The sequence below is a fragment of the Nematolebias whitei genome, chromosome 5, assembly GCF_014905685.2.
Source record: "Nematolebias whitei isolate Nwh7 chromosome 5, NemWhi1, whole genome shotgun sequence".
NCBI classification, from domain to species: domain Eukaryota; kingdom Metazoa; phylum Chordata; class Actinopteri; order Cyprinodontiformes; family Rivulidae; genus Nematolebias; species Nematolebias whitei.
In genome coordinates this window covers 41,054,952-41,067,896 of record NC_056502.1, presented here as the reverse complement: position 1 = coordinate 41,067,896, position 12,945 = coordinate 41,054,952, and the positions used below count along the sequence as shown (strand labels likewise).

Genomic DNA, 12,945 nt, shown 5'->3' with positions numbered 1-12,945 from the left:
CTTTTTTCTTCATAATGTAAACAAAAAAACCTGAAAATAAAATTGTTAATATAAACAAAAATGCAAAGACAAATGATCTCTTAGGGTACCAATTAAATATTTAAATACATTATGTATTCAACTGTTTTAGCATTAATTTGTAAAAAAACAATTTTATTTTCAGGTTTTTTTGTTTACATTATGAAGAAAAAAGTTGAGAATTATTGAAGGTCTGCAATGAAGGTGCTGTCAACATTTGCTGAAAAAAGCAGCTATTGGTGCCTGAAGCACACAGAGACTGTATGAGCCACCAGATCCAGTCTGTCGATCCATCACCTGTGAACAAGACACTCGGATACTTAAAGTCCTCCACCTGAGGCAAAGACTCCTCCCTGACCTGGAGGGGGCATTCCACCCATTTCTGTTTGAGAGCCATGGCCTCGGACTTAGAGGAACTGGCTCTCATCCCAGCTGCTCCACATCTGGCTGCAAACTGTGCCAGTGCACGCTGAAGGCCATGGCCCGAAGACACCAACAGAACCACATCATCCACATAAAGCAGAGACGAGACCATGAGGTTCTCAAACCAGACACCCTCCTGTCCACGACCGGGCCTTAATATTCTGTCCATGAGCACCACAAACATCACCCAGGAAATGAAAGATTAGGCTTAAATGGTTCTTTCAGATTGCCAGTGACCCTAAACATACCGCCCAGTTAAAACGTGGCTTAAGGACAGCCAAGTCTGTTTTGAACTGGTCATCACAAAGCCCTGATCTCAGCGCCACAGAAAATTTGTGGGCAGACCTGAGAAGGTGTGTAAGCAAACCAGTTCTGTCAGGAGGAATGGGATAAAATTCTGAGAAGCTTGTGGAAGGAAACCAATGCTTTTGGGTGTCATAAAGTAAATTAACATAAAGGAGACTCCACAGTCTCTACACCATCCAGGACATCTACCACAGCCGATGTCTGTGTAAAGCACGCAGCATCGTTAAGGACCACACCCACTCAGCACAAGGACTCTTCCATCTACTACCCTCAGGCAGACGATACAGGAGTCTGCCATCGTACACAAAAAAACTCAAAGACAGTTAATATTCACAAGCTGTCAGATTACTGAACCATGATAATACTGAACTATTGATAACACCAAGCCACATCTGTGACAACTAATATGTTTACTGCTGCACTATGTGGCTGTATCATGTGTGTCACTACCTTAACATCATAATTCATCTCAGTGTTACGCACTACCTGTGCAATAATCTGTCACACAACCTGTGTAGTTTATGTTAGTTATGTGCAGTATACAGGTGCTGGTCATAAAATCTGAATATCATGAAAAAGTTGATTTATTTCAATAATTCCATTCAAAAGTGAAACTTTTATATTATATTCATTCATTACACACAGACTGATATATTTCAAATGTTTATTTCTTTAAATGTTAATGATTATAACTGACAACTAATGAAAACTCCAAATTCAGTATCTCAGAAAATTAGAAAATTACTTAAGACCAATAAAAAATAAATATATTTTTAGAAACGTTGGCAAACTGAAAAGTATGAACATGAAAAGTATGATGAAAAATATGAGCATGTACAGCACTCAGTACTTAGTTGGGGCTCCTTTTGCTTGGATTACTGCAGCAATGCGGTGTGGCATGGAGTCGATCAGTCTGTGTCTCTGCTCAGGTGTTCTGAGAGCCCAGGTTGCTCTGATAGTGGCCTTCAGCTCTTCCGAGTTGTTGGGTCTGGTGTATCACAGCTTCCTCTTCACAATACTCTATAGATTTTCTATGGGATTAAGTTCAGGAGAGTTTGCTGGCCAGTTAAGAACAGGGATACCATGGTCCTTTTTGGCACTGTGTACAGGTACCAAGTCCTGTTGGAAAATTAAATCTGCATCTCCATAAAGTTGGTCAGCAGCAGGAAACATGAAGTGCTCTAAAACTTCTTGGTACATGACTGTGCTGACCTTGGACTTCAGAAAACGCAGTGGACCAACACCAGCAGATGACATGGCACCCCAAACCATCACCGACTGTGGAAACTTGACACTGGACCTCAAGCAACGTGGATTCGGTGCCTCTCCTCTCTTCCTCCAGATTCTGGGGCCTTTCATTCAACCTTTATTTAGACAGGTAAATCACACTGAGCCTTGAGGAATCATTTACAAGAGAGACCTGAGTTCAACAAAGAATGATGACAACAATGGACAACAGCGACAATAATAGACAATCATAAAAGAGGCGTGCAGTTTTTTTGTTGTCGTTTTTTTACAAATTAAAATAAGATGGCAATAAAAGTAGCAAAAACAGCTAGATTATAAGGCAAATGTAGAAAACTAAAAACAGGAACAAGTCTGCATTGGTCCTTGCCAGGAGTCCAACAGATTCTTAAAGACACTTAGAGGTCAAGGTCGAGAGCTTCAGATCTTTGTGCAAGATATTCCAGACTCTGGGACCTTGATTTCCAAAGGAAATGCAAAATTTACTTTCATCAGAGAACATAACTTTGGACCACTCAGCAGCAGTCCCAGGCGAGATGCTTCTGACACTGTCTTGTTCAAGAGTGGCTTGACACAAGGAATATGACAGCTGAACCCCTTGTCTTGCATATGTCTGTGCATGGTGGTTCTTGAAGCACTGACTCCAGCTGCAGCCCACTCTTTGTGAATATCCCCCACATTTTGGAATGGGTTTTGTTTCAATATCCTCTCCAGGGTGCGGTTACCCCTATTGCTTGTACACTTTTTTCTACCACATAATTTCCTTCGCCTCTCTATTAATGTTCTTGGACACAGAGCTCTGTGAACAGCCAGCCTTTTTAGCAATGACCTTTAGTGTCTTGCCCTCCTTGTGCAAGGTGTCAACGGTCATCTTTTGGACAACTGTCCAGTCAGCAGTCTTCCCCATGATTGTGTAGCCTACAGAACTAGACTGAGGGACCAATTAAAGGTCTTTGCAGGTGTTTTGAGTTAATTAGCTGATTTAGAGTGTGGCACCAGGTGTCTTCAATATTGAAGCTTTTCACAATATTCCAATTTTCTGAGATACTGAATTTGAGGTTTTCAGTTATAATCATTAACATTAAAAGAAATAAACATTTGAAATATATCAGTCTGTGTGTAATGAATGAATATAATATACAAGTTTCACTTTTTGAATGGAATTACTGAAATAAACGTTTTCATGATATTCTAAGTTTATGACCAGCACCTGTATATCATGTGCATTTAAGTTAATATTACGTGTGAAATACTTCATCCATCCATTATCTTTTACCCGCTTCTTCCATTTTGGGTCACGGGGGTCGCCGGTGCCCATGTCCAGCAATCACTGTGTGAGGGGCGGGGGACACCCTGGACAGGTATCAAGTCCATCACAGGGCCACATAGAGACAAACGAGACAAACAACCATTCACTCTCTCACTCACACCTAGGGACAATTTAGAGTTACCAATCAGCCTAACATGCATGTTTTTGGTCTGTGGGAGGGAACCGGAGTACCCGGAGAAAACCCACGCATGCACGGAGAGAACATGCAAACTCCACCCAGAAAGGCCCCCGGACTGGGATTTGAACCAGGGACCTGCTCGCTGAGAGGCAGCAGCTCTACCAGTTGTGCCACCGTGCTGCCCCTCCCTGTGAAATACTTATTTATACTAATTCATCCTACTTGCACCGTTCTATTCTACCGTGTTGTTGTTTACTATATTTGTTCTGGACCTTGTAAATATTACATTTCTTTTTCACTTTTTGGTACTTTATTTTGTACCTTTATTGCATACTTTAGTATTTCTTGTTTGTTTTTAGTGAGTCTAATCGGTTCTTCTCATCCTGAACATTTCATTGCATTGATGACCTTGTGCTAACCTGCATATGACAAATAAACAACATAACAGACCTGATGTAAACCAGGAAAGATTTAGTCAACTTAAAGGTAAGACAATGAGCGCAGCGGGTCAGAACTGTTCTTTTACGGTGTATGTAAACATTTGGTTTCAACCGTATCACAGGCCAACACCAACAGGTGAGCATGTAGACACTTCCTCCTACAGTCACCCTGACTTTGGAACGAATCGTTTTAGGACTGTGGAGGGCAATGCACACAATCCTTTTTGCTGTGAGACGTCAATGTGCCGACCACTTCAGAGACTTTATCAGTCATTAATAAAGCCACGAGGGCTGCCATATTTAAATACAAGGAAGCACTAAAGGAAAGACAAGTGCCTGAATACAAAACTAAATTTATTGACTCGTTTCAAAGACTGTACAGTAAGAGACAACAATCCTATGGAAAAATATAAAAAATGCTGGTGAATTAGGTGTAAACTGGTAAGGATGTACAGTAGACCTAAACATTTCACAGTTAATGTCTGCTAATTTTCTGTAGCCTCAGAAGAAGACGGTCATAAATACTAAAGACTACAGCCTCTGTAATGAAAACAAACGGGACACACGGGAAAAACGACCAGTTCAACCACATCCTGGAGACTGCTGTCTATAATGGTACCTCATGTCATTTAGGTTCTGAGACCAACCTTTGTAACATTTCACTGGCACCGTTTGAAAACATGTTTAAAAAAAAGACATTACCAATTTCAAATTGTTCACTTTTAGATGCAAAATAAAAAAACATTCAAACAACTTCCGAGCGGCAGCTAAAACCACTTGTACACATTTAAAACAAAAAGCCCCAACCACGAGCCATCCTGTGGAAGCAAGCGCACGTTTCATCACTGCCTGTGAAAACAACAGGAAGGCTGAACAACAAACCCTGCTGATCCAATACATTCGCTTTTCTTTCTGTGGAATCCCAGCAAGCTGGCTTGGTGCTTTGTGCTGATATGGATCCTCTCCCATCTTAGTTTAAAAACAAAAACACTCACCTTTTCAGGTAATCAATAAACCCAGGCAATATTTCCAATGCAGCACAATGCATTAGCTTTTCCTGCCTTATTAACACTTTGGTCCATAGTGCAAAGAAGTGATCTACAGTGGGATGAGAACGAGCTGCGGCGGAGGATGAGGGGCTGGATTTTATCTGCTGGGGGTCGTGCAGGCAGCGAACCGTAGCGTGATCATCAGAAAAGGGTGTGTGATGCTGATGTGCCCCACAGTGAAGATTTATTGAAAAAGTGCCGAGACTGACGACAGTCAGATTTCTGACAGAGTCACCCGCAAGGACTCAGCCGAGCTCTCTAAAGACAGGATGAAGGTGTCCTCGTTGGAGTAGTGCTGGACCATGTTGTCGTCCATGTTCACCAGAACCCTGGGTCAATAAAGGGACATTTTTACAATTCATTTTATTTAAAAAGTAACAGTGCACATCAGTCAACAGTTCAACAAGTCAGACCCTCTTAGCTAAAGGCTAACTTTCATCAGAAGTAGAGCTGTACAATAATCTGATAGCGATATATGTCACAATATTATTTTATTAAATAACAATGATACGAGTTTTAAGCACATTTTTGATATTTCAATATGATTATAGCGTTTCATTGACGCATTTCTTTTTCTGTTCAGGTTGAAGCAGCTGCTTCAGTTTCAACCCCGACAGAAAAAGCCGCGACACAACTATATAAGTGCGTGGTGACGTAGATGTTACGCAGAGCTCGAGTCCAGAAGGAGTTAACGATAGCAGGCTAGGCTAATCTCCAATGTGAGTTGAGTTTTCTCTTCAAAATGAGTTCCCATGACCGTCAGTATGTGACTGAAGAAGCTTTCACAAGAGAAGAGAAAGCACATGACATCAACGATAAGAGAGGAAAGACTAATTCGGTGGTGTGGAAGTGGTTCAGCTCTCTAAGATCCGATAAGCTGCAGGTTTCAGTGTGCTGCAAAATGTGAGAGTAGTTCCAACTAGCGGTGGGAACACATCGAACTTGTTCCACTCGAGAGAATATTCTGAGAGTCAGAAGATGAAGCACAATAAAAGTTTGAGCCAACATGTCCCTGAAACAACTCCCCCAGCTGTATCAAAGGCAAATGCAGACGTTTGCTGCATGGGTCAGGTTATGTTGTTTAAAGTTAAAACTATTAATACTGACAAAGTTGAGAGTTTTAGGTTTATTTGACGGTGATTTCAACATTTAAGAAGGCTAAATACAAATAAAAGGTAACTTATTTGTACAGTTTGTAAAGTTTTTCTGAGGCTTATATATTGTTTATATCGATATCGGAATTATATCATTATCGACAGAAATTAAGAAATATATTGTGATAAAAGTTTTGGCCATATCGTCCAGCCCTAATCACAAGTCCCTTAAAATCCCTAAAGGTTGCATGCTAGCATGTTTGTTAGCCTGTTAGCAGTTAACCTCGTGTTACGCCGTTTACCTCACAAGTTAGAACTCGCATGTGGTAATAACTTTACAGCAAACCTAACTGTGCTCCTACTGAAACATGGAAAACCAGCAGGACTTGTTGATTTGTGTTAAAGTAACTAGGCTAAAGTTAGTCATACACACCAGTAACTGAATCCCTGCACTTCATGCAATTAACGTTTCCTAATAGAGGTTGGACAATTTTATATGTGTGGCTAATTTACTGGGATTCAAACTGACAGATGTAAAAACAATATTTAAATGCAGCTATTAGAACCGTACAAGAACAAGGTATAGGTTTAGTGATCGGGGCTGCTCATAAACTATGGCTTCTAGTACAAATGTAAAGCACTTTATCTCAATTTATGCAAGTCTATATTTAAAGCAATCTATTTGTATTCCAAGTAAAAAAACATGCACAACAACAGGGTAATTAATTATTTATTTTGCTCCTGTTATGTATGTCTTTAAATAAGCCACACACATTGACTGCAGTGACTGGTCTGAGTGACTATTGGCCAGTGGCCCTCACCCCGATAGTCGCTAAATGCTTCGACGGACTGGTAGTGGCCCGCATCAGGGCAGCCATCAACATCGGCAAGGACCCTCATGAGTATGCATGCCACGAGAGCCGATCAACAGAGGATGCAATCTCTTCTGTGGTCCGCACTGCACTTGGCCACCTGGAGCGGGGGGACTCTTGCGTCCGTGTGCTCTTTGTGGACTTCGCGTCTGCCTTTGGTACCATGGTCCCCCGGGTCCTGATGGACAAACTATTCACACTAGGACTGGACCCCTCCATTTGCGGCTGGGTGCTAGATTTCTTGGCAAGCGGACCAAGTTGGTGGGGATCCACGGCTTCTCCTCCAGCATGGCCCTCAGCACTGGCTCTCCTCAGGGATGTGTGTCGAGCCCTCTCCTGTTTATTCTGCTCACGTATGATTGTGCAGCTACCCATCCAGGCTGTCACATTGTAAAGTTGGCAGATGATACAACGGTGGTGGGATGCATCACAAACAATGATGAGTCCAGCTACAGGCAGGAGGTGGAACACCTGGAGAGCTGGTGCAAAGAGAATAACCTTCGCATCGGTGTGGGGAGGACGGGGGAGATGATTGTGGACTTCAGAGGGGGCGGGCATACTTGTACCTCCCTGAACATGGGAGGATCTGTGGTGGAGGTGGTCTTCGGCTGCAGGTACTTGGGTGTGCACATGAATGACAACCTCAGCTGGAGCAACAACACCACCAGCCTGATCAAGAAAATTCATCAGAGACTCAACTTCCTCAGGCGGCTGAGGCGAGCTGGTCTGGGAAGCTCAGTCCTCACCTCCTTCTACAGGTGTGCAGTGGAGAGCATCCTGAGCTCCAGCATCAACATGTGGCATGGAGGCTGCACAGCTGCAGAAAGAAAAGCTTTGCAGAGAGTGGTGAAGGCTGCACAGAAATCTGTCGGAATCAGCCTCCCCACCATCACAGACATCTACACCTCCAGATGCAGGAAGAGAGCCACCTGCATCATGAAGGACCTCACTCACCCAGCACACACACTTTTTGCCCCACTCCCCTCAGGAAGGAGGTTGAGGAGCATTAAGTGTAGAACCACTAGACTGAGGAACAGCTTCTACCCTGAGGCTGTTAGACTCATGAATCTCTAACTAGAATAATCACTGTGAAAAATCACATCATGTTGCTGCTGATCTGTTTCATGTTGCTGCTGATCTGTTTCAATGTTGCTGCTGATCTGTTTCAATGTTGCTGCTGATCTGTTTCAATGTTGCTGCTGATCTGTTTCAATGTTGGTGCTGATCTGTTTCAATGTTGCTGCTGATCCGTTTCATGTTGATGTGTTCATGCGTGTTCATCTGCTCACACAGACTCATGTTCATGTTCGTGCTGATGTTCGACGTAATGTTTTTATGCTATGAGTGCTTAGTGTATATTTAGTTGATGTTTTTCTTAGTTCATATCTTAGATCTTATTACTGTTTTTCTTTTACATTTTATTGTTGGATGTAACTGGGACCCTGTGTTCATAAATTTGTCCCACCACATGTACCACATGAGGTGCGAACGACAATAAAGAATCTCTGACATAATACTGTGCAATGAGCTGTTTGCAGGGATGGAGTACAGGTGTTCATCGTTACTGGTTTGTATAGTCATATAATGGTTATACTGGTTGCTCAGGGTTGTAACTGGACCACGGTTAAGTTACATGTTCCTTCATTACTAGAACAAAGTTCTGACTTCTGAGGTAATAAAACTCAGCAATCCAATAAAAGCATGTCAGAGCTGTTTGTGTGTTTTGACGTTTCTCACCCTTTTTTGCTTTTTTGGTAAACTTTGCTTATCGTTTCAACAGGGACCATGTATTTCTCTGAGATCTGTGGAAGCAAAGCAGAAATAAAATATGTTAAATGGAGTGGTGTCAAAAATAATTGCATGTCTGACATACAATAGATAGGATTTTTGTGCGTGTCTAATCTGCCTAGCAACAGGCTGATCAATTGACACTTACTGCCTCCATCAGAGCTTTGAGGGTGGGTGCACGCAGCATCAAGGCATCAAACACTTCATCACACTCCTTCCTCACATAAAGTAGAACTGATGGAAAAGGCAGGGCAAAATATGTTATTCACCCAGTTAAATAATAGAATATAACATGGGTTTTATAGAGATCCCTTTCGTCACCTTTTCTTTCTTGCTCCACTTTGCTCTTCTTGGGTGGAGGTGGGCAGAAATCTTCCTGACTCAAGCTCTTCATTGGAACTCCTCTGATGAACACACATTAACACACAAACTTTTCAATAAGGTCAGAAGTTTACATTCACTCATTAATGGCATGAATTACATTAATTTGCTTTATTTATTTGAATCCCTCTTTCCAGTGTGAAATAATTTTATTACTTCAATCCTTAAAAAAACAGAATGTGGCTATCTAATTCACACGGGGTTCATATTATACATAAATGAACTTAAATCGATGAATGAGTGCTGCTGAAGGTTCCAAGCCAGGTTACTTCATCTAGTGAACGTGACTGACTGCAGGTGGTGGTTTCTCTTAGCCAACAAGAGGATTTATTTAACACCTCTTTGTTATTTACACTCAGTCCTCACCCTCAGATAAATCAAAAATGAGTTTAGGATGTTCAGGATTAACCCAGGAACCATTAAGGCTCAAGACTTTCATGAACTGGAAACCGCTGGAACACCAGTGTCCTTGTGAAGTTTTACACCGTCGTGGACTCAGAGGGTGCCAGCCAAGGAAAAAGCTCAAGCAACATGTTTGCTGGTAGCATCATGCTGAGTTAATGGTGCATTAAGACAATGTCTGGATTAATGAAGATGGACGTCCACACCCAAAATCTTCAACTTCACCTCAAACCAACAGCTAGCTTTTAGAAACTTGAGTGTTTCTGGGTGTTTGCATGATCTAAAACACTCATCAAACCTCATGTCTGTGTGGATAAAGCAGGCTAACATTAAGCTCAGCTTCACTAACAACATGTGGACTGTGATCGAGTCCAGGTCTGTGCCAGGAAACAACAATCTAAATCACCTCCACCAATTCTGTCCAGAAGAGGGGTTAAAAAAGGCCTGCGGTCAAAGTGCAACTTGTAAAATAAAGTGTAACCAAATATTTGTTGAGTTGTTTATTATGTTGTTTATTATGGATGTACAGGTCCTTCTCAAAAAATTAGCATATTTTGAAAAAGGTCATTATTTTCCATAATGGAATGATAAAAATGAAACTTTCATATATTTCAGATTCATTGCACACCAACTGAAATATTTCAGGTCTTTAATTGTTTTAATACTGATGATTATGGCGTACAGCTCATGAAAACCCAAAATGCCTGTCCCAAAAAATTAGCATATCATGAAAAGGTTCTCTAAACAAGCTATTAACCTAACCATCTGAATCAACGACGTAACTCTAAACACCTGCAAAAGATTCCTGAGGCTTTTAAAAACTCCCAGCCTTGTTCATTACTCAAAACCACAATCATGGGTAAGACTGCCGACCTGACTGCTGTCCAGAAGGCCATCATTGACACCCTCAAGCAAGAGGGTAAGACACAGAAAGAAATTGTTGAACCAATAGGCTGTTCCCAGAGTGCTGTATCAAGGCACCTCAGTGGGAAGTCTGTGGGAAGGGAAAAGTGTGGCAGAAAACGCTGCACAACGAGGAGGTGACCGGACCCTGAGGAGGATTGTGGAGAAGGGCCGATTCCAGACCTTGGGGGACCTGCGGAAGCAGTGGACTGAGTCTGGAGTAGAAACATCCAGAGCCACCGTGCACAGGCGTGTGCAGGAAATGGGCTACAGGTGCCGCATTCCCCAGGTCAAGCCACTTTTGAACCAGAAACAGCGGCAGAAGTGCCTGACCTGGGCTACAGAGAAGCAGCACTGGACTGTTGCTCAGTGGTCCAAAGTACTTTTTTCGGATGAAAGCAAATGTTGCATGTCATTCGGAAATCAAGGTGCCAGAGTCTGGAGGAAGACTGGGGAGAAGGAAATGCCAAAATGCCAGAAGTCCAGTGTGAAGCACCCACAGTCAGTGATGGTCTGGGGTGCCATGTCAGCTGCTGGTGTTGGTCCACTGTGTTTTATCAAGCACAGGGTCAATGCAGCTAGCTATCAGGAGATTTTGGAGCACTTCATGCTTCCATCTGCTGAAAAGCTTTATGGAGATGAAGATTTCATTTTTCCAGCACGACCTGGCACCTGCTCACAGTGACAAAACCACTGGTAAATGGTTTACTGACCATGGTATTACTGTGCTCAATTGGCCTGCCAACTCTCCTGACCTGAACCCCATAGAGAACCTGTGGGATATTGTGAAGAGAAAGTTGAGAGACGCAAGACCCAACACTCTGGATGAGCTTAAGGCCGCTATCGAAGCATCCTGGGCCTCCATAACACCTCAGCAGTGCCACAGGCTGATTGCCTCCATGCCACGCTGCATTGAAGCAGTCATTCATGCAAAAGGATTCCTGACCAAGTATTGAGTGCATAACTGAACATGATTATTTGAAGGTTGGCGTTTTTTGTATTAAAAACACTTGTCTTTCATTGGAGGGATGAAATATGCTAATTTTTTGGGACAGGCATTTTGGGTTTTCATGAGCTGTATGCCATAATCATCAGTATTAAAACTATTAAAGACCTGAAATATTTCAGTTGGTGTGCAATGAATCTGAAATATATGAAAGTTTCATTTTTATCATTACATTATGGAAAATAATGACCTTTATCACAATATGCTAATTTTTTTAGAAGGACCTGTATGTAAATATATTTGTCCTTGTGTGTATAATTTTGATTGTTATTAGAGAAACTCCACAATGACTGGACCTCATTGTGCACCTACCAGTAATTCTTGTTCATATTTTTGTAGTGGCATAATCATTTCATCCTGAAAATAAAATCTTTAAAGGATATATCTCACTGGGCTGCAACAATTACGGATTAGTTGGCAAATGGCGTTTAAGAGGACGATTCTGAAATGAACAGTTTTCCTCTCAGTTTAGTTTGTAATGCTACAGCAGAGCTGTATTCTGACACCTGAGCTCTCCTTGAGATAAAAACCCTACATGATGACCTCTAACAACCGGTTCTGTGATTAATAATTTTGTCAACTGATAAATTCACTATAAAATAAGTCATATTTTGCTGTGTCTGCATGGTGGCTCAGTTGGTAGAGCTGTCGCCTCTCAGTGAGAAGGTCGCCGGATCGAATCCCGGCTGAGGGCCTTTCTGGGTGGAGTTTGCATGTTCTCTCCGTGCATGTGTGGGTTTTCTCTGGGTACTCCAGTTTCCTCCCACAGACCAAAAACATGCATGTTAGGCTGATTGGTAACTCTAAATTGTTCCTAAGTGTGAGAGAGAGAGTGAATGGTTGATTTACGAGCTAAACCGTAAGATGGAAGTGATTTGAATCACAGGCCACCTGCAACTTTGGGATTCGTCAGCATGAAAACAACCTTGAAGAGGCTCGTAAGCACGGACCAGTAGAATGAACCCTAATCTGGCCATTTCGGACCTTGGAAGCACCCGATAGTCCCCGATAGTCGCTAAATGCTTTGAAAAACTGGTCATGACTCGCATCAAAACAACCATCAACATCAACGAGGACCCTCACCAGTACGCATACCGTGAGAACCGATCAACAGAGGATGCAATCTCCTCTGTGGTCCACACTGCGCTCAACCACCTGGAGCAGAAAAACTCTTACGTCCATATGCTCTTTGTGGACTTCACATCCGCCTTCAACACCATGATCCCCCAAACCCTGATGGACAAACTATCCACACTAGGACTAAGCCCCTCCATTTGCAACTGGGTACTAGACTTTTTAACAAACAGACCACAGTTAGTGAGGATCCACAACTTCTCCTCCTCCACCATAACCCTCAGCACTGGCTCTCCTCAGGGATGTGTGTTGAGCCCCCTCCTGTTTACTCTGCTCACGTATGATTGTGCAGCTACCCATCCAGGCTGTCACATTGTAAAGTTTGCAGATGATACAGCGGTGGTGGGATGCATCACAAACAATGATGAGTCCAGCTACAGGCAAGAGGTGGAACACCTGGAGAGCTGGTGCAAAGAGAATAACCTTCACATCAATG

The 12,945-nt window shown here is 42.4% G+C and overlaps 1 protein-coding gene across 1 annotated transcript in view; it reads right to left on the bottom strand.

Annotated features, from left to right (window-relative positions):
• Positions 1 to 4,987: 4,987 nt before the first annotated feature.
• Positions 4,988 to 12,945, bottom strand: part of LOC119410408 (grainyhead-like protein 2 homolog) — a 35,575-nt gene continuing 27,617 nt past the window's right edge. Inside the window, exons 10-13 of the mRNA XM_037677320.1 lie at positions 9,005 to 9,087; positions 8,832 to 8,917; positions 8,633 to 8,697; positions 4,988 to 5,258 (exon numbers count right to left, since the gene is read on the bottom strand). Of these exons, the coding sequence (XP_037533248.1) occupies positions 5,144 to 5,258; positions 8,633 to 8,697; positions 8,832 to 8,917; positions 9,005 to 9,087 (349 nt within the window). The 3' untranslated portion in view covers positions 4,988 to 5,143. The remainder of the gene's footprint in view (positions 5,259 to 8,632; positions 8,698 to 8,831; positions 8,918 to 9,004; positions 9,088 to 12,945) is intronic.